At 51.9% G+C, this 23,986-nt stretch overlaps 1 protein-coding gene across 2 annotated transcripts in view; it reads right to left on the bottom strand.

The window, feature by feature from the left end:
* Positions 1-7,546: 7,546 nt before the first annotated feature.
* Positions 7,547-23,986, bottom strand: part of EFCC1 (EF-hand and coiled-coil domain containing 1) — a 40,806-nt gene continuing 24,366 nt past the window's right edge. The window contains exons 3-8 of one of the 2 annotated variants that reach the window (XM_054482149.2): positions 17,385-17,542; positions 15,304-15,451; positions 13,941-14,106; positions 11,179-11,319; positions 9,390-9,459; positions 7,547-8,578 (exon numbers count right to left, since the gene is read on the bottom strand). In XM_054482149.2, the coding sequence (XP_054338124.1) occupies positions 8,442-8,578; positions 9,390-9,459; positions 11,179-11,319; positions 13,941-14,106; positions 15,304-15,451; positions 17,385-17,542 (820 nt within the window). In that variant the 3' untranslated portion in view covers positions 7,547-8,441. The remainder of the gene's footprint in view (positions 8,579-9,389; positions 9,460-11,178; positions 11,320-13,940; positions 14,107-15,303; positions 15,452-17,384; positions 17,543-23,986) is intronic. The other variant, XM_054482150.2, reaches the window with a different exon arrangement.

Raw genomic sequence — 23,986 nt, 5'->3', positions numbered from 1 at the left:
ATACCTTTTATTTCCTTTTCTTATCTTATTGCATTAGCTAGGACTTCCAGTATGATGCTGAAAAAGAAATGGTGAGAGAGGACAGCCTTGCCTTGTCCCTGATCTTATTGAGAAAGCATCTAGTTCCTCATTATTCCAAGTATTGTTAGCTGTGGGGTTTTTTTGTGGATGTTCTTTATGAAGTTGAGGAAGTTTCTCTATTGTCCTAGTTTGCTGGGAGTTTTTACCTTGAATGGATGTTGGATTTTGTCATGTGCTTTTTTCTGCATTTATTGATGTGATCATGCGATTTTTCTTCTTTAGCCTGTAGATGTGATGGGTTGCTTGATTTTCAAGTATTGGACTAGTGCTGCATATCTCGGATAAATCTCACTTGGTCATGGTGTTTACTTCTTTCTATACATTGTTGGATTTGAGTTGCTAATATTTTGTTGAGCATTTTGCATCTATATTCATGAGAGATGTTAGTCTAGTTTTTTTTTTTCCTGTGTACAGTCACTTTTCCAGGCACTTAACATAATTCACTGAACAGAGCAGACAGAAATCTCTGTCTTCCTGGGGGCTTCCATCCCAGCTGGGAGCAGCCAGCCCCACTGGACGTCACTGGGCAGGTGGGACACACAGCATGTGGCATGTGCTACTCCTGTAGATTTGAATGCATCCTCTTCTGCAGGGGTGAGGACTGCCACCCAGGGGCAGCTAAAAAAATGCGTGGAGTTTGGGTGGAGAGGGTGGGGCTGGCAGAATCCCAGCCCCTACATCTTGTGGATCCAGATAGCGGTAGAGGTCTGGGATGTCCCCTGCAGGAGGGAGGACTCGCAGAGCTGTGGATGGGGCCACTTGAGAGCCCATGGCCCCACCACACGTCCCAGTGCTGCTCGCCTGCCCATACCTTGATGGGGTCCCAGGATGGGGAGTGGAGGGCAGCCTGGTGCACACCTCAGTCCTGCCCAGCATGCTGTGGGACCAGAGACTTGAATCTGCAGTCCTGAGAACAGCATCCTTGGAAGACTTGGCCACGCGGCAAACAAGGCCTCTCTGATGCGCCATAAAAGCCCTGCAGAAGCTGGGCAGGGGAGGACAGACTCGTGCGTTTCCTCCTCCTGCAGGGACTTATGCAGCACCTACTGTATGCAGTGAGTACAACAAACAGCAGGCATAGCCCCTCCACGCCCAGGCAGAGGATTCAGTGAGGAGAGGCCAGGAGGCAGAGGATGTGCCAGGCTTCCCTGCAGGCGGGGAGGTGGCAGTGGAGCAGGCTCTTTGCCAGCCCCTGCTCAGCGGCAGCAGGGCCCAGCCCTGTCGGGGACCATGAGGAACCAAGGCCCAGGCCGCTGGCTCTGCAGCCAACCGCCCAGAGGACCAGCCAGTCCACCCTTGCCTCAAGGTCCTGGTGGGCACGCCCAGTGCAGCACAGGCCGGCGTGGGTCCGTAGCACCGTGCCCAAGTCCTCCCTGAGCCCACGGGACAGAGCTGGAGGTGACCGCCTGGGACGAAGGGACGAAGCTGGCCGCACAGAGGGGCCTCCAGAGCAGGCAACCCAGACACCCATTGCTCAGATGTCCTGGCCTCACTGGAGAGGTGGGGTCTGCAGTCCACGGGGGTTGGAGGGCGGTTTTTCTTTCCGGAGGGGCCCTGGAGCTGGAGGCGGCCTCCCTTCCTCCCGGCTGTCGCTGCCGGTTCTCTGGAAGTCGCGGTGCGAGAGCACGGAGGGCCCATGGTCGAAGGCGGGCGCACACTGTAGCTCCGGGCCTGGGTTGCCGGGGCGTACCTCGGCCTTAGCAGGTTGTGAACCCGGTGGTGCCCCACACTGGCATCAGCACCATCTCGCCCACCTTGCGCGTGAGCTCCAGGGCAGGCCGCGAGCCGGAGTCGCGGGTGCAGGCGCGTCGGGAGTGCCAGGGAGGTCTGGCCGTCGGGCAGGCAGCCGCGGGAGTCCCCAGGGCCTCCTCGCGCACCTGGGGACGAGGAGCCACTTCTCTTGTCCGCCGGCCCTGCGGGACCAGCTGGAGGAGCGGAAGGCGTGGGCGCGGAACCAGGTCCAGCTGCCCGCAGGCCCCGCGTAGACCAGGCGAGGGGCGTCCACGTCCAGCGCTCCCTGGGCCGGGAGGCGAACGACCGGGCGGACACGTCCCTTGCCGAGGGCCCCTGAATGGATGCCAGTCCCAGAGGTGACGACCCCTTGGGGCAGTAGCCGCCCTGGATGTGCTCCTCTCAGCAGCCGCTGCAGTCTCTGAGGGGCACGTTCTCTTGAGGTTCGGGTTGTATTCTTGGGGTTCGAGCTGTATTCCTGGACCCTGGCTCCCGGGTCCGCCGCAGTTGGTCCAAGTCGGGCGCCCCCTCCGGCGTCACCCAGCGCCGCGGCTGCCCCAGCCTCGGGTGCAGGCGCGGGAGCAGCGCAGGGCGGCTCGGGCAGCCGGAGGCCCTGCAGAAGTCGGCGCAGGAGAAGGCGCGAGGCTCCAGGATGTAGGCCACGCCCTTCCCGGTCGCCTCTCTCAGGCCTCCGAAGTGGTGCTCCGCGGGGGCGCTGCTCGGTCCATCAGACGCCCCGGGCGGGGGACCCGGACCGCGGGGACCTGCGCGGGGTGGAGGCCCGGCCCTTAGGGCCCAGGCCTGCTCCTCACTTCCGCCGGAGCAAATTGTAGTTTTTTTTTCTTGTAACATCTTGTCGGGTTTTGGTATTGGGTCATGCTGGCCCCATAGAATGAGTTAGAAAGCATTCCCTCTGCTTCTCTATCTCTTGCAAGAGATTGTGGAGAATTAGTATAATTTATTCCTTAATGTTCACAGGTAGAATTCACCGGTGTACTCATCGGGGCCTGTTCTTCCTGTTTTGGAGGATTATTAATTATTAAAGTCTTTAATAGAGGCCTATTCAGATTATCCGTTTCTTCTTTTTTTTTTTTTTTTTTTTTTTTTTTTTTTTTTTTTGAGACGGAGTCTCTCTCTGTCGCCCAGGCTGGAGCGCAGTGGCGCGATCTCGGCTCACTGCAAGCTCTGCCTCACGGGTTCATGCCATTCTCCTGCCTCAGCCTCCCGAGTAACTGGGACTACAGGCGCCCGCCACCATGCCCAGCTAATTTTTTTGTATTTTTTTAGTAGAGACGGGGTTTCACCATGTTAGCCAGGATGGCCTCGATCTCCTGACCTCGTGATCCACCCGCCTCGGCCTCCTAAAGTGCTGGGATTACGGGCGTGAGCCTCCGCGCCCAGCCTGTTTCTTCTTATATGAGTTTTTGCAGACTGTGTCTTTCAGGAAATTAATCTATTAAACATAGATTACCAAATTTGTCGGCATAGATGCTTCATAGTATTCCTTTAATATCCTTTTGATGTCTGTGGGCTCTGTAGTGATGTTCCTCTTTCATTTCTGATATTAGTAATTTGTATCTTCTTTTTTTTTCTTTAATTAGGTTGGCTAGAGGCTTATCTATTTTACTGATATTTTCCAAGAACTGGCTTTTGGTTTTGCTGATTTTCTCTCTGATTTTATGTTTTTAATTTCGTTGATTTCTGATCTAATTTTTATTATTTCTTTTCTTCTGCTTACTTCGGAGTTAATTTGCCCTTCTTTTTATAGTTAAATGAGGTGGAAGTTTAGATTCTTGATTTTAGATATTTTTTCTTTTCTAATATATGCATTCAGGGCTATAAATTTTCCTCTAAGCAGTGCTTTTGCTGCATTCCACAAATTTTGCTTCACTGTATTTTTATTTTTATTTTGTTCACAGTATTTTTTGTGGCGGGGGTATAGGGTCTCACTCTGTGGCCCAGGCTGTAGTGCGGTGGTGTGATCTCTCCTCACTGCAACCTCCACCTCTGGGGTTCAAGTGATTCTCGTGCCTCAGCCTCCAGAGTAGCTGGGATTGCAAACATGCGCCACCACACTTGGCTAATTTTTGTATTTTTAGTAGACACTGGGTTTCACCATGTTGGCCAGGCTGGTCTGGAACTCCTGACCTCAGGTGATCCCCCCCACCTTCACCTCCCAAAGTGCTGGGCCTATAGGCATGAGCCACCGCACCCAGCCTAGTTCACAGTATTTTAAAATTTCTCTTAAGAGTCCCTCTTTGACCCATCTGTTATTTGGAAGTGTGTTGTTTAACCTCCGAGAATTTTGGGATTTTCTAGCTATCTTTCTATTATTGATATCCAGTTTAATTCCATTGTCATCTGAGCCCATCGTATGATTTGTATTCTTTTAAATTTGTTAAAGCGTGTTTTATAGCCCAGAATGTGGTTTATCTTGGTGAAGGCTCTGTGTGAGCTTCAGGAGAATGTGTATTCTGCTGTTCTTGGGTATTCTATCCATGTCATTTAGATCCAGTTGACACGTGGTGCTCTTAAGTTCAACTATGTCCTTACTGATTTTCTGCCTGCCGGATCTGCATCTGTCCCTTTCTGATAGAGGTTGTTGAAGTTTCCAACAAAAATAGTGAATTCATTTTTTTGGTAGTTCTATCAGTTTTTGCCTCACATATTTGCCACACTCTTATTAGGTGTATACACATTAGGGATTATTACGTCTTTTTGGAGAATTGACTTGTTTATCATTAGTCTGCTCTGTCTGAAATTATTACAACTACTTCAGCTTTCTTTTTTGTTTTTTTTTTTTTTAAGACAAAGTCTCCCTCTGTCGCCCAGCTTGGAGTGCAGCAATGCCATCTCAGCTCACTGCAAACTCTGCCTCCCGGGTTCAAGCGATCCTCCCACCTCAGCCCCCGAGGTAGCTGGGACTACAGGCGCACAACACCATGCTTGCTTAATTTTTGCATTTTTAGTAGAGACAGGGTTTTGCCATGTTGTCCAGGCTGGTCTCAAACTCCTGGCCTCAAGTGATCTGCCCGTCTTAGCCTCCCAAAGTGCTGAGAGTACAGGCGTGCGCCACCATGCCCGGCCAGCCCACTTTCAAATAATACTGTATTGCTTATGGGTGGTACAGATACCTTATAATGACAAAATATTCCTAGTTATTCTCTCCTGTCCCTTGTACCATTGCTCTCATCCCTTTCACTTGTATGTCAACTATAATAATTGCCTACACTATTGCTATTAATATTTTTAACAAACTGTTGTCTTTTAGATCAAATAATAAGGAAAGTTAAAGTTTTTATTTTACCTTTATTTATTCCTTCTCTAAAGCTCTTCCTTTCTTTATGTAGATCCAGATTTTGGACCTGTGTAATTTTCCTCCTCTCCAAAGGACTTCTTTTAACATTTCTTGCAAGCCAGGTGTACTGGCAACAAATTCCCTAAATTTCTGTTTGTCTGATGAAAGTCTTTATTCCTTCTTCACTTTCGAAGTATAATTTCACAGGATACACAATTCTCAGTGTATTTTTTTTTTCCTCTCTACACTTTAACTATTTCATTCCACTCTCTTCTTGTTTGCATGGCTTCTGAAAAGAAGGCTGATGTAAGTCTCACCTTTGTTCCTCTATAGGTTAGGTATTATTTTTCCCTCTGGCTTCTTTCAAGGTGTGTTCTTTATCATTGATTTTCTGAAGTCAGAATGTACGATGCTTACGTGTAGTTTTTTTTTTTTCTTTTCTTTTTTGCATGTAACCTACTTGTGTTCTCTGAGCTTCCTGGATCTGTGTCTGACATTAATTCGGGGAAATTCTAAGTCATTATTACTTTAAACGTGGTTTGTGTTCCTTTGTCTTTTTCTTCTCTTTCTGGTACTCTCACTATGCATGTTACAGCTTTTGTAGATGTCCCGCAGTTCTTGGATATTCTGCTCTTTCCCCCATACTCCTTGGTCTTTTTTCCTCTTTGCTTCTCAGTTTTGGAAGTTTCTAGTGACATATTCTCAAGCTCAGAGATTCCTTCCTCAGCTGTGTCCTATTTGCTAATGAGCCCATCAAAGGCATTCTTCATTTCTGTTACCGTGTTTTTTAGCTCTAGCATTTCTTTTTGATTCTTTCTTAGAATTTCCACCTCTCCGATTACATTACCCATCTGTTCTTATATTTGTCGACTTTTTCCAAGAGAGCACTTGCATATTAATCACAGTTGTTTTAAATTCATAGCCTGATGATTCCAACATCCCTGCCATATAGCTGGGTCTGATTCTGATGCTTGTTCTGTTCTTCAAACTGTGCTTTTTGCCTTTTAGTCTGCCTTGCATTTTTTGCTAAAAGGTAGGCATGCTGCTTTTACCTTTTACCCATAGGTAAAGAGGACTTTAGTGATGTGGTGGGAAGGTGTGGTGGGAAGGGATGTGTTCTATAGTCCTATGATTAGATCTCAGTCTTCTAGTGAGCCTGGGCCCTGGGCTGTGAACTTCTTAGGTTTTCTTTCTCTTACGTGGGACAGGATGGCTGAAGGGACTGGAGTTGGGTATTTCTCTTCCCCCAGTTCGATTAGGCTCTAATAAAACCCTAGTGGGTTAGGCCCTGGTAAAATAGTTTCTTTTGATGGTAGGCTTTGCTAAAAAGCACAGAATGTCCTGGCATATTTTTAAATGGTTACTTTCCCCTGTTCCTGCCAGAAGCACGAGGGGACTTTTTCTTCTATTTTCACCATGAGAACATAGTAAAGCTCCTGGAGGTAAAACTCGCAAAAGTGTGGGAATCCCCCTGTGATGAGGTGCCCTGTGAGACAACATGGGGAAACTCTGTCTCTACTAAAAATACAAAAATTAAGCAGGCATGGTGTTGTGCGCCTGTAGTCCCAGCTACTTGGGGGGCTGAGGTGGGAGGATCGCTTGAACCCGGGAGGCAGAGGTTGCAGTGAGCCGAGATGGCGCCACTGCAACTCCAAGCTGGGCAACAGAGTGAGACTTTGTCTCACACACACAAAAAAAAAGAACAAAAAAGAAGCTGAAGTAGCTGTAATAATTTCAGACAGAGCAGACTAATGATAAACAAGTCAATTCTCCAAAAAGACGTAATAATCCCTAATGTGTATACACCTAATAAGAGTGTGGCAAATATGTGAGGCAAAAACTGATAGAACTACCAAAAAATGATAAAGGAACCTATATGAGAGCTTTGAACTCTCATATATGTCCACAATGAGTTTTAACCCATGTGTAGGTTCATGTAGCCACCACCATGATCAGGACACAGAGCAGCTGGCCCTGTGACCAAGCTGGGACACATGGGAGCCTGCCTGGCCTGGGTCCCACAGGCAGCGCAGAGCCTGAGGTGCAGGGCCGGTGGACTCCGCGGAGATGCGAGGAGCAAGCTGGGCGCATCCCTGCCTGCTCAGACCACCTGCCTGGGGCCAGCTCTGCACATGGCCCCAGGGGTCCTGGGGCCTGTCCCATCTGGCTGGATCAGGGGTGGGGGTGGCCCTTCTGTGGTGGCCACTGGCCTTGGTCTCTTTTATTCCATTTCCAGAGGAACCATCTGAAAGTTGCTGGGCCTGTGTTTCCCTGCTTAGGCGTTTGCAGCGGTTCCCTGAAACCCATCATCTTTGCGACCCTCCCTCCACCTCCTCCTCTGCTCCTGCTCCTCCCGACAAGGTTCAGAGCAGACTGGATTCCCCTGACTCCTGCAGTTTCCCCAGGCATTCCCAGGCTCGGACAGACCCCTGCTGGTTGGGCTCTTACAACACTTTATTTTACCTCCATTTAGCACTGGTTTCACCCCCATGGCACTGTTTGGCAATGGATCTTTCTCTCTAATGACAGTTTAAGTTAGGTGAGACCGGGCATCTTGGCCTACTCCTTCCTGCAACCCCACGACGCAGTTCAGGAGGAGGGGCTCGCAGTTCAGGAGTTAGTGCGTGTTCAGGAGCAGGGGCTCCAAGCACTGCATTCCTGGGGCCCCCCTCTGGTTCCACACCTTTGCTCTTGCCGTTACCTTAGGTTCTATGCCCTTCCCTCCTCTCTTTGCCTGTCTAAATCCTACCTGTCTTCTAGAGCTGGTTCAAGGCCAGCTTCCACCAGGGAGCCTACAGTGATTGTTCCTTCCTTGGAATTCCCTCAGCCTTTCCTAGTCATCAACATTTCCTGGGGTGTGGAGTGCTTTCCTACAGACCAGGTATCCCAAAGGTTGGGCCCAGTCTGCCTTGCAGCAGGCATGCTGGTGGGAGGAAGGAGACAGCACTGGGAGGGGAGGAGATCCTGAAACTCTGGGGAAGAGATTAGGGGTCAGACTCAGTCAGAAAGTGGGCACCTCTGCCCTGAGGGCAGGGGAAAGATACAGCATCAGGTGCAGGCTGATCCAGCAACTGCAGGGCTTTAATGTGGACTCTGGTGGAAGGAATGCAGGGGCTGTGAGGGAATGTGGAGGAGTCCAAGGAAGGGGTGGCCACCAGGTACTGCAGTGGGAGGCTCTGGGCTCGGGCTCAACCTTGGAAGGAGCCAGCAGAGACTCAAGTTCTGATGATGTGACGGTGGTCAGACCAGCTGTCAGTGGTTGGGCTGATCACGGAGGCTGGTCCAAAGGCAGTCAGGCTGAGCAGGGTGCCCACAGAGTGGGCCAGTAACCTCAGCAGGAGACGAGAAGGGGGTTGGTGAGCGCAGCTGCTGCAGAGGCTGGTGCCGAGGGCTGTCTCCGCAACAGCTGGCAGGCAGCCAAGGCTTGGTGCAGGGCATCCAGGATGGCTGCAGGGCTGGGCCTCCCCTCTGGAGGGAAACAGCAGGCAGGGAGGGCAGAATCAGTCTGCTCGCCTTCACCCACAGAGCCACTGTCCCTCCTTCCTGAGACCCAGCCACCCTTACCCACTGTGTCCCTCCCCAGCCCTGCCCAGCTTCCTGGCTCTGTGGACCACCTCCCCCTGAGGACCCTGGAGAGGGGGCTTGGAGCACACAATTTCTGATCTCCTCCACGAGGGCAGGGACTGCTCAGGGCAGTGGGTGCACCTGAGCTCTGCCCAGTGGTGCCTGGGGAGGACAGCGAGCAAAGGGCTCTTGGTTGCCCTGTCAGCCTGTGAAGCCCCGTGAGGCAGGAGCTCAGCCTGGTTACACCAGGCATAAGCTGGCACTCCTGCTGTTCTGCTCCCTGAGCTTTGTCTGAACACCGGGTCCGTGTTACTGAGTGCTTAAGGGAGATGTCCCAGCCTCAGGCGTGGCCAGCACTTGACCCCTGTGCCTCAGTCTCTTCCTCTGTGGAAAGGGGATAACAATGCATTCCTTCTAGGGCCGTTGTAAGGATTCAGGGGTTTAAAAATCCTTGGGGCACCTCCCCCGCATGTGGCAGCAGTGCTGCTGGTGGCACCCACCCATCCCCTCACTGGGCTTCTGTCTGGCACTTCTGCCTGGGGCTTCTGTGCCTCTGCTCTTGCTAAAAGCCCCTTCAACTTTCTAAAGCATGCAGGGCAGGAACAACATAATTGTTTTGCAGACAAGATGCTAAGGATGAAGCATGCTGGAGTCTCCTCCTCAGGACACCCTCCAGCCACTGCCTGGGCTCTGAGAGACTGGGGTGCTCTCCTACCGTGGGTGGGGTCCCTGAAAGCATCCAGCGTGCTCAGCAAAATCTTCCCCAGGGCTCTTTTCGATATGTTCTTAAAAAGAAATGGAAACAAGGCTGGATTAGACTGGTTGCTGTGTCCCTGTTCAGCCCATGGGAACTGGTGGCCCCTAGGGGCTTCTAGGCAGCTCCCTGGGGACAGATAAACTCCTCCCCCCACCCTCATCCCTTCTTGGCCCCCTACCCTTAGGCTGGCCACACTGCACTTCCCAGAGACTCTTGGAGGGCGAGTGGGGCAGTGGGCAGGATCCATGCCATCAAAGATCACATACCTAAGGATTACCATCTGTGCCCAGGTAGACACTGGGAAATAACCCTAAGAGCATTTTAATGCATTTGCTCATTTGATCTTTGCAACAACTTATTTTATAATGCCCATTTTAACCAGCAGAAAAAGCAATGCTGGGAAAGAATGTGAAATTTGCCAAAGCCACCCAGCTGGGAGGTGGAGGGGCTGCATCATCTACCATGAGGCTGCATGGCCCATGGCCTCTGCTGGGAACCACTGCCCTTGCCTGCCTGGGCTAGGATTGGCCTCTTGGGGCCCATCGCCAGGTCTCTGCTTGCCCAGGACGTGGACATTGGGCTGGACCTCGGCAGCTCCGGGTCCCAGGCAGCCCGATGCACAGGGCACAGCCCACTTCAGAGCCCCACAGACCTGGGTCTTCCTTTCTTTCTAGTCCTTATAGCCTTTCTCCTGCCTTTTGCTGCACTGGATGGAACCTCTGCTTTGCATGAAAACAGTGATGACAGGCCATTCTTGTCTTGAGTCTGATTTTAATTTTAATTAATTAATTAATTAATTTTTTGAGATAAGGTCTTACTCTGTCACCCAGGCTGGAGTGCAGCAGCACAATCTCAGCTCACTGCAACTTTTGCCTCCTGGACTTCGGCAATCCTCCCACCTCAGCCTCCCGGGCAGCTGGGACCTCAGGCATACACCACCATGCCCAGCTAATTTTTTTTTTTTGGTAGAGGTGGGGGTTTCACCATATTGGCCAGGCTGGTCTTGAACTCCTGAGCTCAAGCGATCCACCCACCTAGGCCTCCCAAAGTGCTGGGATTACATAGCATGCACCACCAGGCCCGGCCACATCTGATTTTAGGGGGATTCCTCTGAACACGTCACCAGTCAGTGTGAGATCTGCATGAAGTATTTGGTTGAGAGCCCTTATGTGGTGAAGGAAGATCCCTACCATTCTTAATTTGCTGAGGGCTTTTATAATCAAAGGAGATTGAATTTTATTGACTTCCTTTTCTGCATCAATTGAGATGATCATCTGGTCTTTCTCCTTTAATCTGCAATGTGGTGTATTTTGGTAATAGATTTTTTGATGTGGAATCATCCTTGAATTTGTAGGATAAGTCCAACTTGGTCATGTTGCATTTCTTTAAACACTGCCAGATTTGGTTTGCTAGTATTGTATTTAATAATTTTGCATCCATGTTTAAATGTCACGTAAGTTTATAATTTTCCTTTCTTGTCTTTCTTTCATTTATCCTCTTCTGGTTTTGAGAACAGAACCAGAAAAGGATACATACAAGAGTTTTATTAGCTTCTTAAAATGACCTGGGGAGCCCCCCAACCCTATTTTTGGTTGGTTCCTCTGAGCCTCCATTTCTGCATCTGTAAAATGGGATAACAGCTGTCTACCGTGAGGAGAGCCTAGAGCCTGGTGCTTGACACAGGTGGGGCTCCCTCCCAAGAGCTCCTTTCCCTTCCCTGAGTGTGGCAGCTCTCCTATGAGCCTACCAGGTCCCGGAGCCTCTGCAGGAGCTGCAGCACGTCCACCAGCTTCTCCTCCAGCAGGGAGAGCCGCACCCTCTCGGTCTCAACCATCTGCAGCTCCAGTCTCAGGTGCTCATTCTCTTCCATCTTCTGCTGCAACTCTGCCTGGGGAGAGAAGGGGCTCAGTGCTCACCTTGCTGGCCTCCCTCAGCCTTCCAGGTGGCAGGATCAACTACTCCATCTCCCCGAGGCTGGTGCTGAGGCCCAGAGAAACTGAGTGTGTGGCCTAAAGCCACACAGCGGGTTGGACTGATATAAGAGTTGTGTATTTTGTTTCCTACTCTAAGGACTCCATTCTCCCTTCTCTTCTGTGGTTTTGTTTCTTTTTAACAAGTTAAGTTTAGTGGGAAGCCGCAGAAACCAATCTGGCTAGCTTACACAGAGAGGAAATTTACGGCAGGCTAGTGGGCAGATCCCAGAATGGACTGGCAGCTGGAGAACCTCAGGAATGGGACAGGGTTGAGACAGTGGGAGCGTCCCAAGCTTCTTGTCCAAGAGCCACAGCTGAGAAAGACCCTCTCCAGCCATCCCCATCCCCCAGCATGGAGAGCCCCAGGAGAGGGGCCTGGTTGGCCCAGTCTGAGTCATGGGCCCACTCTTGGCCAGGGGGCCACCTAAACTGTCAGTCGTACCCAGTAACACTAGGATGCCAGGCAGCCACAAAGTGTTTTGTGGCCCCTGCCTTCTAAAGCAGGCATGCCAGGCACGAGGCAGTCCCTTCCCCTTGCACCAACGGAGGGAAAGAGAAGCAGTGGAAAGTGTGGTGCCTGAGGGCGCTCAGGGTCCACCCTGGGATTGGGCAGGAAGAGGGAAGGCCCAGTGCCTCTGCTCTCTAGGGATGTGACTGGAAGGCCGGCTCATTTTAGGATCCTCCAAGCCCTGTTTCCTTGAAATATTCTTAGAAAAGGGGTGGCTATGCCCTTCAGAACTTTGTGACTGCCAGTTTATTTCCTGATGTCCCGCAGCACTGTGCCCTCCCCAGCCACAGGGCTATGACTTTCCTGAGGGGTACCTGGGCAGGCAAGATCAAGGCCTCCAGGAAACCAGAGCAGTGGTGGAGAAAATGTAGAAACAACTTTCAATTTAGGAGACCTGCACAACACAGAAGAGTGCTAGAAACAGGGACAGCCTTGGCGCATGTTTGCTGAGCACTCACCACAAGTGTTCACCTGTTTGATACATGTGTATAGTACCATTATTATGCCCATTTCACAGGTGAGGAAACTGAGGCACATAAAAGTTGAGTAACTTTTCCAAGGTCACATAGGAAATGGAGTCAGGATTTGAATCCCAGCACTCTGGCTCCAGCACACAACCGCCATGCTGTGCTACTTGGTGTTAGCAGCCTTCTCTGGGGAGTAAGTGAGGGGTGCCCCTATCTCGGTGCAAGGGTTCCAGAAGCTGGAGGTGGTGCAGACCCAATCTCACTGGAAGGTTTAGCTGCAGCCACACTGGCTTGCCCTGTAATGACTTTCAACTTTGTTTCCTTTTGCACATTTCAGCAGAATGTTTGCCTAGTCCTGGTCTTTGCCCAATCTACTGCAGCGCTCGAGGGCCTGCTACCTTCTGTCTTGGTCTCTGATTTCATGCACTAAGAGGCTGGAGCCCAAACAGGCCCCTCTGCTCCCTCCTGCCCCCAGTGACTCAACCCCTGGCCTCAGGGTGGAGTGGTGTGGCTGCCTTGGTTCAAGGTGGGCACACTGGCGTGGATGCGGCATGGGCTCCCAGCCCAGCCCATTTGACTTCTCTCAAACTGTTTCCTACCTCATTGGGCCCTTTGAACATAAAATAAGACAAAGCACATCAGCGCCGAGCGTGTGGTTCATGGGTTGTACAAGTCAGCTGGTATCATTTTTAAAAAGTTATTTAACGAACTAGGACTTCATCAGGCTATACATAAGTAAAAAGCAGTACAGACTTAGAATTTCAGATGTATAAATATAAAACTATGTCAAAACCAGTTTGTAAAAGCACAGTGGGCTAGGGCTTAGTGAAATGACAACTTTCAACAGCATTGCACACTTGGCTACTGTGGAATAGAGAAGTTCCTATAGAATAGAGAGAATGAGAAATGCGAAGTGGTCTTATTAAAATGGAGACAGTTGGATGTTCGGCCTCCCTTTCCCTCTTCTTGCTACCACACTCCCTTTCTTTTGGGAAACTGCCCCTCCTCCACTTCATCTGACTTTGGTGGCAGTGCCAATCACCGAACCCGCCCCACCACCATGGGGATTGACCCAGGGACGGGCACATGACTGAGGTGGCCAATCGGAGTTCCTCCCTGAGATTTCATGTACTAGGAGTGAGATTCATTTTCCTGTGAGGGCTTCCCAGGTGGGCTGATGGAAGTCTAGGGCTGTTAATGGTCCTGTCTTCCCTTCCCCCATCATATGGAGTAAGCCCTTTTGAAGTAGGGGAAAGTGAGGCCACCTCCTACAGAAAAACACAGCAGACAGATGGAGACAATCTGGTCTGAGTCCCTGGACCCAGCTGTGCCTGAAGCCCAGACCATCATCTTCTCAGCTCCATGTTCCAATACCTGTTTTGCAATCAAGCTAATTTGAGGTGGGATTCTTTAATTTGCAACCAGAGGAAATCACCTCCCTCTGGGCCTTGGTTTACTCATCTGGGAATGAGGCACAAGACTTGGCTGCAATCCCTCAGACCCTTCCAGCTGTGAGATCCTCTAGAATTGCTCCAGCCTTTGATCTCTAGGCTCTGCTGACCTCCTCCCCAGAGGTCCCCAGGGTCCTCCCACCGCAGCCCTGAGTCCTCAGCTGCTCCACCAGCATGGCAACGCAGGCCTCCAGTTCCCCCAGGGTATGGGCATGGTCGGCACCGCTGAAGTGACCAAAGTAAGTCATGAGCTTCTCCGCCGTCTGGTCATCACACCTGCAGCAAAGGAGAGGGCCCGCATTGCAGGGGGCTGCTTCCCAGAGCCCACTCTGTCCAGCCTCAGAGAGGTGGTGGTGGCGTGGAGTCGGCCTCCTAAAGCAAAGCCAGGCCACGGCACCTGCCTGCCCAGCACCCTCCCATGGCCCCATCTCACTCAGGAAAAGGCAAAGGCTTCGCCTGATCTGCCCCACGAGCTCTCTGAGCTTCCCTCCCACCCACCTGCACTCACGCTGTTCCAGCCACAGTGGCCTCCTGGAGGTCCCGCCAACATGCCTCAGGGCCCCTGCACTTGCTCTTCCTTCTTCCTGGAATGCCCTTCCCCCAGCATCTGCATTGCTTATTCCCTCGTTTCCTTCCCCGCATCTCCCTGCCCCACCTCTGTCCCTGCCCCTGTGTGACCCCTCTTCCTCACGCCTGTCACACTCACTAGAGGATCCAGAAGAAGAGGCCACTGTCTGGTTTACTGCGATTTTCCCTGTGCCTCACATTTTGCCTGGCATGTCGTAGGTGCTTCATAAGTGCTTGTTGCTGACACGAGGAAGTGGTGGTAGCAACAACCCCAGAAAATCAACAGCATTTTACCATACAATAATAACTGTTGCCCCCACCAGCATTCCCACCTACTGTGTGCCAGGCACCTGTTAGGCATTGTATATCTTTGACCTCAAATCCTCACACAGCCTCTGCCACACAAGTGTCACCATCCCATCTTAGAGACGAGAAGACTGAGGTTCAGAGAAGCCAGGCAACTTGTCTGAGATGTCCCAGGTGTCCTGGGCCTGTCCTTGGTCCCCGTGAGGGTGCAGGTGAGGATGAAACAGGGAGCCAGCACCTGCCCGGGGCCAGGCTGGAGAGCTGTGAAAATGGTGTGTGGCGAGGGGTGATGGGTTGGGAAAGGGTCTGAGAGGAACACTGGTATCTGGGAGTGCCACAAGAGCTCCAGTGCAGGTGCTGGTGAGAAAGCACGAATGGGAATTCAAGCCAGCCATGAGCTGTGCCGTGGAAGGTCATCCCACTTCATCCTCTACATGCTGGCGGGCCTTCCCACCTCCCGCTGAGGGACAAGGGGACAGGGTTGCAGAGGGGCTGGGAGGTGGCTGAGCCAGGCTAACCAGCCTCCCGGGTGCTCCTGGCTTCCCCGGACACCTGTAGAGCCTGAGGCCCACAGTGGCTGACCCTGGACGGGCCACACACCTGCCTCCGCAGCTGGAGAGCCGGGCCAGTAGTGTCTTGGCCTCAGCTGCCGGCGTCTTCTGCTCCTCCCGCCACTTCTCCTCCTCCTCCACCTCCTCGTCAGAGGCGGCCTGGCCCTCCACGGAGCGGAACAGCTGCTCATCCACTGCTGGGGAAGCACAGGATGTGAAGATGCAGGACAAAGGGTGGGGAACCAGACATCCCTCCCCAGGGGGACATGTGCAGCGCAGCCTGAGGGGAGGGCTCTTGTGCCATGTCCCCTCTTGAGACAGCCACCCCCCACATCCCAGGCTCCTGTGCATTGGGGCCACCAAGGCTGGTTCTGTCTCCTTGTAATGTGACCAGCCCAGGAGTGAAGCTGGCCAGAGCCCCTTCCTGGGATTTTACACAGGGACATGGGGAGAAATGCTCTCTTTTCTTCTCTTTTCTTTTTTTTAGAGACAGGGTCTCGCTCTGTCACCCAGGCTGGAGTGCAGTGGTGTGATGATAGCTCACTGCAGCCTCAGACTCCTGGGCTCAAGTGATCCTCCTGTCTCAGCCTCCCAAAGTGTTGGGATTATAGGCATGAACCACTGTGCCTGGCTTCTTCCCTGTTGTCTAAGATGACACAAGCCAGGCCCTGTCTGTGGTATCAGAGGTAAGTGTTAGTTCCATTTTAGGCCGTGACAACCCCAGTCAGGAAAGGCCAAGCCAGTCTCTTAGGAGCTGGGGTGGGCTCCTCACGGTACAGGCACCAGGATGGACAGATTTGCAATGCTTAGGGAACTACAGGCATCTAATGTTTGGAGTAATGTGGAGGAAGGGGGTGTGACGCATGTGACTGTTTGTGGTCCCCATTGTTGCTTGGCCTTGACGGTGGGCTCCCGCCTGCATCAGCATCAGGAAGCCCGGGGGTCTGTGTGGCCCCCTGGTGTTCTGCTGCCCAACCTCAGTCCCCATCCCCATCCCCAGGGGAGTCCCACTCCCTCCTTTTCCTCTCCACTCAGCTCCAGGGGCGCTTGAGTCAGGCCCGGCCAGGCTGAGTGCAGCCTCCTCTGCAACTAGTTCAGGAAGGGCAAGGGACCCTATGGGAGCCACTGGAGTTAACCCAAGACTTGGACTCAAAACTTGCAGGGAAGAGAAATGCCCTCCATGCTTCTGGCCTGGGAGTTGAGAGGACCAGGCCTGAAGCCTCTGGTGACCATCTTGCCACTATGAGGGGAGTGCCTGCTGTAAAATGAATCACTGTAGAGCAATGCAGGGCCAGGCGTCCAGACAGCTGTGCTGCTGACACTTCAGCTGTGCCTGAAGCTTGCGTGGATTTTTAAGTTATGTGAACCAGTACATTCTCTTTTAACTTAAGCCGGTTGGGCTGAATGATCTGACACTGGGAGACAAATGATGTCCTAACTGATACAGTTGTTTAAAAACAAAACCAGGCTTATGACCCCACCCCCACCACCCCAGAGAATCACATGCAGAGATCTGGGGTGGGCCTGGGCATCCATGTTTTTCTTTTTTCTTTAGGGGGGCAGGGCCCCACTCTGTCACCTAGGCTGGAGTGCAGTGGCACAATCTCAGCTCACTGCAGCCTTGACCTCCCAGGCTCAAGTGATCCTCCTGCCTCAGCCCCCGCCACCGAGTAGCTGGGACTATAGGCACGTGCCACCACACTGGGCTAATTTGTTTGTATTTTTGGTAGAGACCAGCTTTTGCCATGTTGCCAGGCTGGCCTCAAACCCCTGAGCTCAAGCAATCTACCCGCCTCAGCCTCCCAAAGTGCTGGGATCACAGGCGTGAGCTACCACATCCAGCCTGCATCCATGCTTTTAAAGGTGACCCTGGCCACCTGGCAAGTTTGGGAACGTCTCGGGGTATCCTGACCTCCTGATGGCGCTACACACCCCAGATTCTCCAGGCCCAGGTTCTTCGGATGATGGGGCTGGGGAAAAGGGACCCAGCCCAGCCTGAGCAGCTGGTGGGAGTGGGCTCTGTTTGGAGGCTGGTGGTAGCATGGATGCAGACAGGCCCCTGAGAGCAGGGCTGAGCACAGCCGGAGGGACTGTGAGCCTGGCAGGAAGACTGGGCGCACAGGGACAAACCTTCATCCAGGGCTCTGCTTCCGGAGCTGCTGTCTGACTGCCAGGCTCCCTCTGGAGTGGGGTCTGGGTCTCTGGTCTCAGCATCTTCAGGTTCATTACTCTTGTCTCCTGGCTCTGGGCTGGCTAGCTGCGGGGTTGGGAGCTGGGAATCCTCTGACCTGCAGTGGTGGGAGAGACACAGGCATTGAGGAGGAGAGTACAGGACTCTTCCATTCCCCACTGTACATGGGCAAGCTGTCTATGAACACCCATTGTCACCCTGGCAGAGTCAGCTTCCCACAGTCCAGGAGGAAGTGCTAGATACTCAGATTCCCAGCATCCCTTGCAGCTAGGGCACAGGCATGGAACCCAGTTTTAGCCAATGGGACTCCAGGCAAAATCTTCTGGAACAGATCTTCATCCTTATAAAAAAAAACCTCTAGGAAAAGAAATGCCCCTTCCTTCCTCCCTTTAGACATTGTCATGTGAGAATGTGATGTTTGGAGCTGCAGCAGCCGTCTTGTGACATGAAAAAATACGTGAGAGAATTACTGAGTAGCTGAACAAAAGCCTTAACGTCTTTTAGCTGTTGAGTTCACCAGCCCTAGGGCCACCCATCTCTGGACTTATTATAGGGGAATTTTAAAAAAAAGTTTTCATTGTTTCAGCTACTTTTTGTTTGTTTGTTTAAGAGATAGGGTCTCTATGTCACCCAGGCTGGAGTGCTGTGCCATGATCTTGGCTCACTGCAGCCTAGACCTCTCAGGCTCAAGTGATCCTCCCACTTCAGCCCCACAATTAGCTGGGACTACAGGTATGCGCCACCATACCCAGCTAATTTTTGTATTTTTTTGTGGAGACAGGGTTTTGCCATGTTGCTTACGCTGGTCTCGAACTCCTGAGCTCAGGCAATCTGCCTGCCTCAGCCTCCCAAAGTATTGGGATTACAGCCATAAGCCACTGCACCTAGCCTACTTTTTTTTTTTTAATTTTTTAAATAGAGACAGAATCCTGTAATCCTAGCACTATGGGAGGCAGAGGCGGGTAGATGACCTGAGGTCAGGAGTTCAAGACCAGCCTGGCCAACCTGGTGAAACTCTGTCTCCACTAAAAATATGAAAATTAGATGGGTGTGGTGGCACACACCTGTAATCCCAGCTACTTGGGAGGGTGAGGCAGGAGAATCGCTTGAACCTGGGAGCCCAGGAGGTGGAGGTTGCAGTGAGCCAAGATCCACCACTGCACTCCAGCCTGGGCAACCAAGCCAGACTCCATCTCAAAAAAAAAAAAAAAAAAAAAAAGAGACAGAATCTCACTGTGTTGCCCAGGCTGTTCTCAAACTCCTGGTCTTAAGAGATCCTCCAGTGCCTTGGCCTCCAAAAGCACTGGGATTTCAGATGTGAGTCACCACACCCAACTAGTTTAAATTGCATTTCTATTCCTTGTCCCTGAAAGCCTTTAATTGAAACATCTCCCTTCTCTGGGCTTTGGGGAACCTACATTATACCCCACCAATCACTTTTCTTGATATTTTAAGGGCCTGACCTTTTGAATATTCATTTTCCATGTCCCTGCAGTTACAAGATAGGAGAAGAAAGAAAAATCTGTCATAACATGCAAATATTCACTAATAAATGGGCCACTTATTAAACTGGCCACTTTATACTAGCATCTGTCCCTCATCCATCTTGTCGAAACAACCCGATAGAACCCAATATGAAGCAAAACCACATCTTGGAAAAGGGGAGGCCGAGTGGTGTTGGTCAGGGGGACATGGGAGAACTCGAATCGCAGGCAGAGCCACTGATGCGGGGCTGTGGCAGGGCTGGACTGGATTACAACCGAGGAAGAGAAAACCAGCAGGATGAGCACCAGCCAGGAGCATCAGGAGAGTGCTCTGCTGCACAAAGAAAACCTTTAGAAAAGCCAATGAGGCTGGGCACAGTGGCTTATGCCTGTAATCCTAGCACTTTGGGAGGCCAAGGCGGGTGGATCACGAGGTCAAGAGATTGAGACCAGCCTGGCCAACATGGTGAAACCCCATCTCTACCAAAAATACAAAAATTAGCTGGGTGTGGTGGCACATGCCTGTAATCCCAGCTACTCGGGAGGCCGAGGCAAAAGAATCGCTTGAACCCGGGAGGCGGAGATTGCAGTGAGCTGAGATTCTGCCATTGCACTCCAGCCTCACGACAGAGCAAGACTCTGTCTCAAAAGAAAAGAAAAAAAAAAAAAAGAAAAGCCAACAAAGGCCTGAGATATTTTTGCAAAAGGGACCCTCCTCATGGTAAAGCTGCAAAAAGAAAACCTCCAAAAACAAAAAAACAAAAACCATAAAGGTAAGTAAGGGTGCACCATTGTGTTCTCACAGTTTTGTTGGAAAAATTACTCCAAAAGGAATAAAAGTCCAAAGTCATTCTGTGTTTGGTCTAAGAATGAAAGCACTGTACTCCAGTCATGGAGATTATTTTTTTTTTAAGAATGAAATGGCTAGACTGGGCACGGTGGTTCACACCTGTAATCCCAGCACTTTGGGAGGCCGAGGCAGGTGGATCACTTGAGGTCAGGAGTTAGAGACCAGCCTGGCCAACATGGTGAAACCACATCTCTACTAAAAATACAAAAATTAGCCAGGTGTGGTGGCGGGCGCCTGTAATCCCAGCTACTCAGGAGGCTGTGGTGGGAGAATAGCTTGAACCCAGGAGGTGGCGGTTGCCGTAAGGTAGATTGCACCACTGCACTGCAGCCTGGGTGACAAGGTGAGGCTCCATCTCAAAAAAGAAAGAAAAAAAAAAAAGAATGAAATGGCCGAAAATATTACCTGGTCTTATTAAATAGTATGACAACTCATTTTCATACATTGTAGCTTTATTTTTCAATCTCCAAAGAGTCCCCATTTTATTTTTATTTTTATTATTTATTTATTGAGATTGAGTCCTGCTGTCACTCAGGCTGGAGTGCAATGGCGCGATCTCAGCTCACTGCAACTTCCACCTCCTGGGTTCAAGCGATTGTCATGTCTCAGCCTCCCAAGTAGCTGGGACTACTGGCGCCCGCCACCATGCCCTGCTAACTTTTGTATTTTTAGTAGGGTCGAGGTTTCCATGTTGCCCAGGCTGGTCTCGAACTCTTGACCTCAGGTGATCCGCCCGCCTCGGCCCCAGAAAGTGCTGGGATTACAGGTGTGGACCACCGCGCCCGGCCTGAGTCCCCATTTTATATGGACTCGCTGAGTGGACTTCCCATGACCAAATATTATTGGAACACAAAGACCCCTGCTCGGGAGGTGCCGTTCGGAGCCATGGCCCCTTGCTGAGCCTCTCACTGCGCAGGTGGAAGCCCTGCAGTACCCAGGAGGGGCAGGCAGGAAGCCTCCAGCGGCTGATCCGCGTGACTGGGGTGAGCCCCCGCGGAGAGTCTGGGCAGGTGAGGGGCGCGGGCTCCCGGCCGGGGCTCCGTCAGGTGGACTTGGCACTTGGAGGGCCCGCGAGCCCAAGAGGGAAGCCAGCCGGCAGCGCTCACAGCCCAAACGGGGCACCGGCGCCGGGGCCCCCTGCAGCGCCTCCCCGTGGCCAGCTACCCGCCAGCACCTCGGCGGCGAGCACCGTCCCCGCCCGCGGGGCCTCCCCGTGCTCATCAGCATAACCCCACCCTGGCCACCATGAGTGGCCCAGGGCTGCACGGGTAGCCAATGAAACACAAGGAGCGTCTTCAGGCGTTTCTGGGCCTCAGCGGCCTTCTCTCCCGCAGACCCCATTCTCTGACTGCCTGAGGGCGCGGGGTAAGATGACGGAGGAAGCAGGAAGTTGTGACTCTGAGGGGACCGTCCGGAGATGCTTGGGGGCTGCAGATAGAGCCCAAAGATGAGGGCAAAAGAAACAGGACCCTTAGTAACATCAGTTGAGCTGCTGGGTCAGGCTTTGCCTAAAGCCAGGGCTAACTCTGAAATTTCGTGTTTTTTGAGCCCATGACTCTGATTCATAAAATCCTGCATTCAGGGTCCCCCAGCGCAAGCCGAGAATGGGCATGTTGCTTAGCAGCAACCAATGTGAAAACCCCCAGGTGGGGATTCTTGCTTTAATGTGAGACCGCGTGACTAGAGCTTAGGTCATAATAGTTGAGATCTCACTGGGGAGGTGCCAGTATCTCCCTACTCCACAGGCTCCAGACTACAGCCTGGAGAAGAAAAGACACAAGGGAATAAGGTCACTGTCTCCAAGACTCAAGGGTAGAGGCAAGTACCTGGTTATATGACCCCATAGGGAGGTGTTTAACTGGGGTGAGACAGCAAAGATGGGAGTTGGGTAATCAAAGGGAGGCGATTTTAGCTCACTGGGAGGAACAACTTTCTCGCAGGAACTGCTGATGAAGAATGATGGATGTGCTGTGGAAGGCAGTGAGCTTCTTGGCAGAGGAGGTATGTTAGCAGGTAAGGGACTTCAGCGGCTGGAATTGTGAATACAGTTGGAGGTTGAATTAGACATTAATATTGAAATCTTCCCACTATGAGATGCTGCTGCTTCTTCTATTCCCTCAATCATTTAAGGGTTTCAACAAGCAAAATGAGATGGAGGGACAGCTTTTACCAAGGGGCCTGTTTAAATGTTTCCTGGCACAGGCTGCCTCGGGTGGACTGGATCCCCACACTCCACCTCCTAGCATTTGCATGTGTCTTAGAAAGCCTGCTCCAGGCACAGCTTCCTGCACGGACAGCAACGACAATACCAACTAAACCCTTCAGAGTGTTCTGAAAGCTGTTCTCAATATTTCAAACATCTTCCTCATGAAAACCCTGTAACAGGTAAGGTCATTATCTCCATTTACAGAGGAGGAAACCAAAGCACTAAGAGCTGGAGGAAGCTGCTGGAGCCGCACCGTTGGAGAGGCGGGGTCTGCACTCAGGCAGGAGGCTCCAGGCCCACATGCCAGGCACAAGGGAAGCTTGGAAGGCGGGCTCTGGAATGACCCAGCCCAGCTGCCGTTGTCAGTGGGTGACTCCAGGTCACAGGCAGTGAAGCTGGGAAGAGAACAGAGCCATCTGGAGAGCAGGACAGATGAGGACACTCTTTGGAATTTTCCAAGAAGTAAAATGTGGCTGCAGAGAAATGGAACAAGTGCTTCCTCAGGGAGCCCTAGGGTGTGCTACTGTTGTCTAGTGACCAGTATTCAACTGCTTCTCCCATTGCCCCTCTCTCTGCTGGATTATTCAGCAGATCAGCCGCCCCCCATCACACTCACATGCTATAATAGCTCCACCTTCAAGCAAGCAAATACACAAAACATCCTCTGACCATATGACTTTCCCAGCTACCAACCTTACTCTGCCCTACTTGACAGAAAACTTGAAAGCATTGTGCCTGCTACACACGCTGCCCCAATCATGTCTTGGTCCCCGTCACATCACCCACAGCACTGGGCTGCTACGCCCAATGGCCGGTTCTCAGCACGCATTTGACTTGGCCTAAAGAGAAAGGATTGGACACCAGATTCCTCCCTCGCTTACACACTCTTCCCGCGGCTTCCGGGAGACTGCTCTCCTCTGGGATTCCTCCTGCCTCCCTGGCACTCCTCGCATTTTGCCAATTTCTCCTCTCTGTCCCGACCCCTAATGCCGGTGAGCCCTGGGACGCCCTCTGAGGACCTCTTCTCTCCTCAGTGTGCACTCGCTCTAGGAGGAGTCTCAGCCAACGCCATGGCTTTGCGTGCCCATGACTTCCAACTTCTTATCTCCAGCTCTGGCCTCTCTCCTGAACCTCGGGCTCAGATCCAGTTCCTGACAAGCACCCCAACTTTACTGTGGCACCTCTATTTCGATGTCCCACAGGCTCCTCACAGCCTCTCATGCCACCTGGACTTGTCCTGGTCTTCCTCCATCTGCTCCTCCCTCCCTCAGTGAAGTGTGCCATCACCCACTTGACCACCCAAAGAGTGGCCGCTGGGTTTGGCTCCAGCAAGTAGTGCCCAGAAAATCCTGGTTCTTCATTCTCCCACCCCAACAAAAATGTCACTTTCTCAGAACTCACCTCTCCCTCTGCTATGGTTTGAATGTGTCTCCCAAAGTTCATGTGTTGGAAACCTAATCCCCAATGCAACAGTGTAGAGAGGTGGGGCCTTGAAGAGGTGATCAGGCCACGAGAGCTCTGCCCTCAGGAGTGGATCCACGCCGTTACTGCAGGAGTGGGCTCCAGATGGAGGAATGTGTTTGTCTCCCTCTCTCCCTCTCTCCCTCTCTTGCTCTTCCACCTTCTTCCCTGGAACGATGCACCAAGAAGCATATGGCCAGATGTGACATGCCCTTTACTTCCCAGCCTCCAGAACCCTTAGCTAAATTTGTTTTTCATTTTTTTTCTGCGATGGAGTCTTGCTCTGTCACCCAAGTTGGAGTGCAGTGGTGCAGTCTTGGCTCACTGCAACCTCTGCCTCTCAGGTTCAAGTGATTCTCCTGCCTCAGCCCCCAGAGTAGCTGGGACTACAGGTTTGTGCAACCATGCCCGGCTAATTTTGTTTTTTTAGTAGAGAACGGGTTTTACCATGTTGGCCAGGCGGGTCTTGAACTCCTGGCCTCAAGTGATCTGCCTGACTCGGCTTTCCAAAGTGCTGGGATTACAGGTGTGAGCCACCGG

Source organism: Pongo pygmaeus, chromosome 2, assembly GCF_028885625.2.
Source record: "Pongo pygmaeus isolate AG05252 chromosome 2, NHGRI_mPonPyg2-v2.0_pri, whole genome shotgun sequence".
NCBI lineage: Eukaryota > Metazoa > Chordata > Mammalia > Primates > Hominidae > Pongo > Pongo pygmaeus.
The sequence above is the reverse complement of the archived record's forward strand: the minus strand, read 5'-3'. Positions and strand labels throughout refer to the sequence as shown.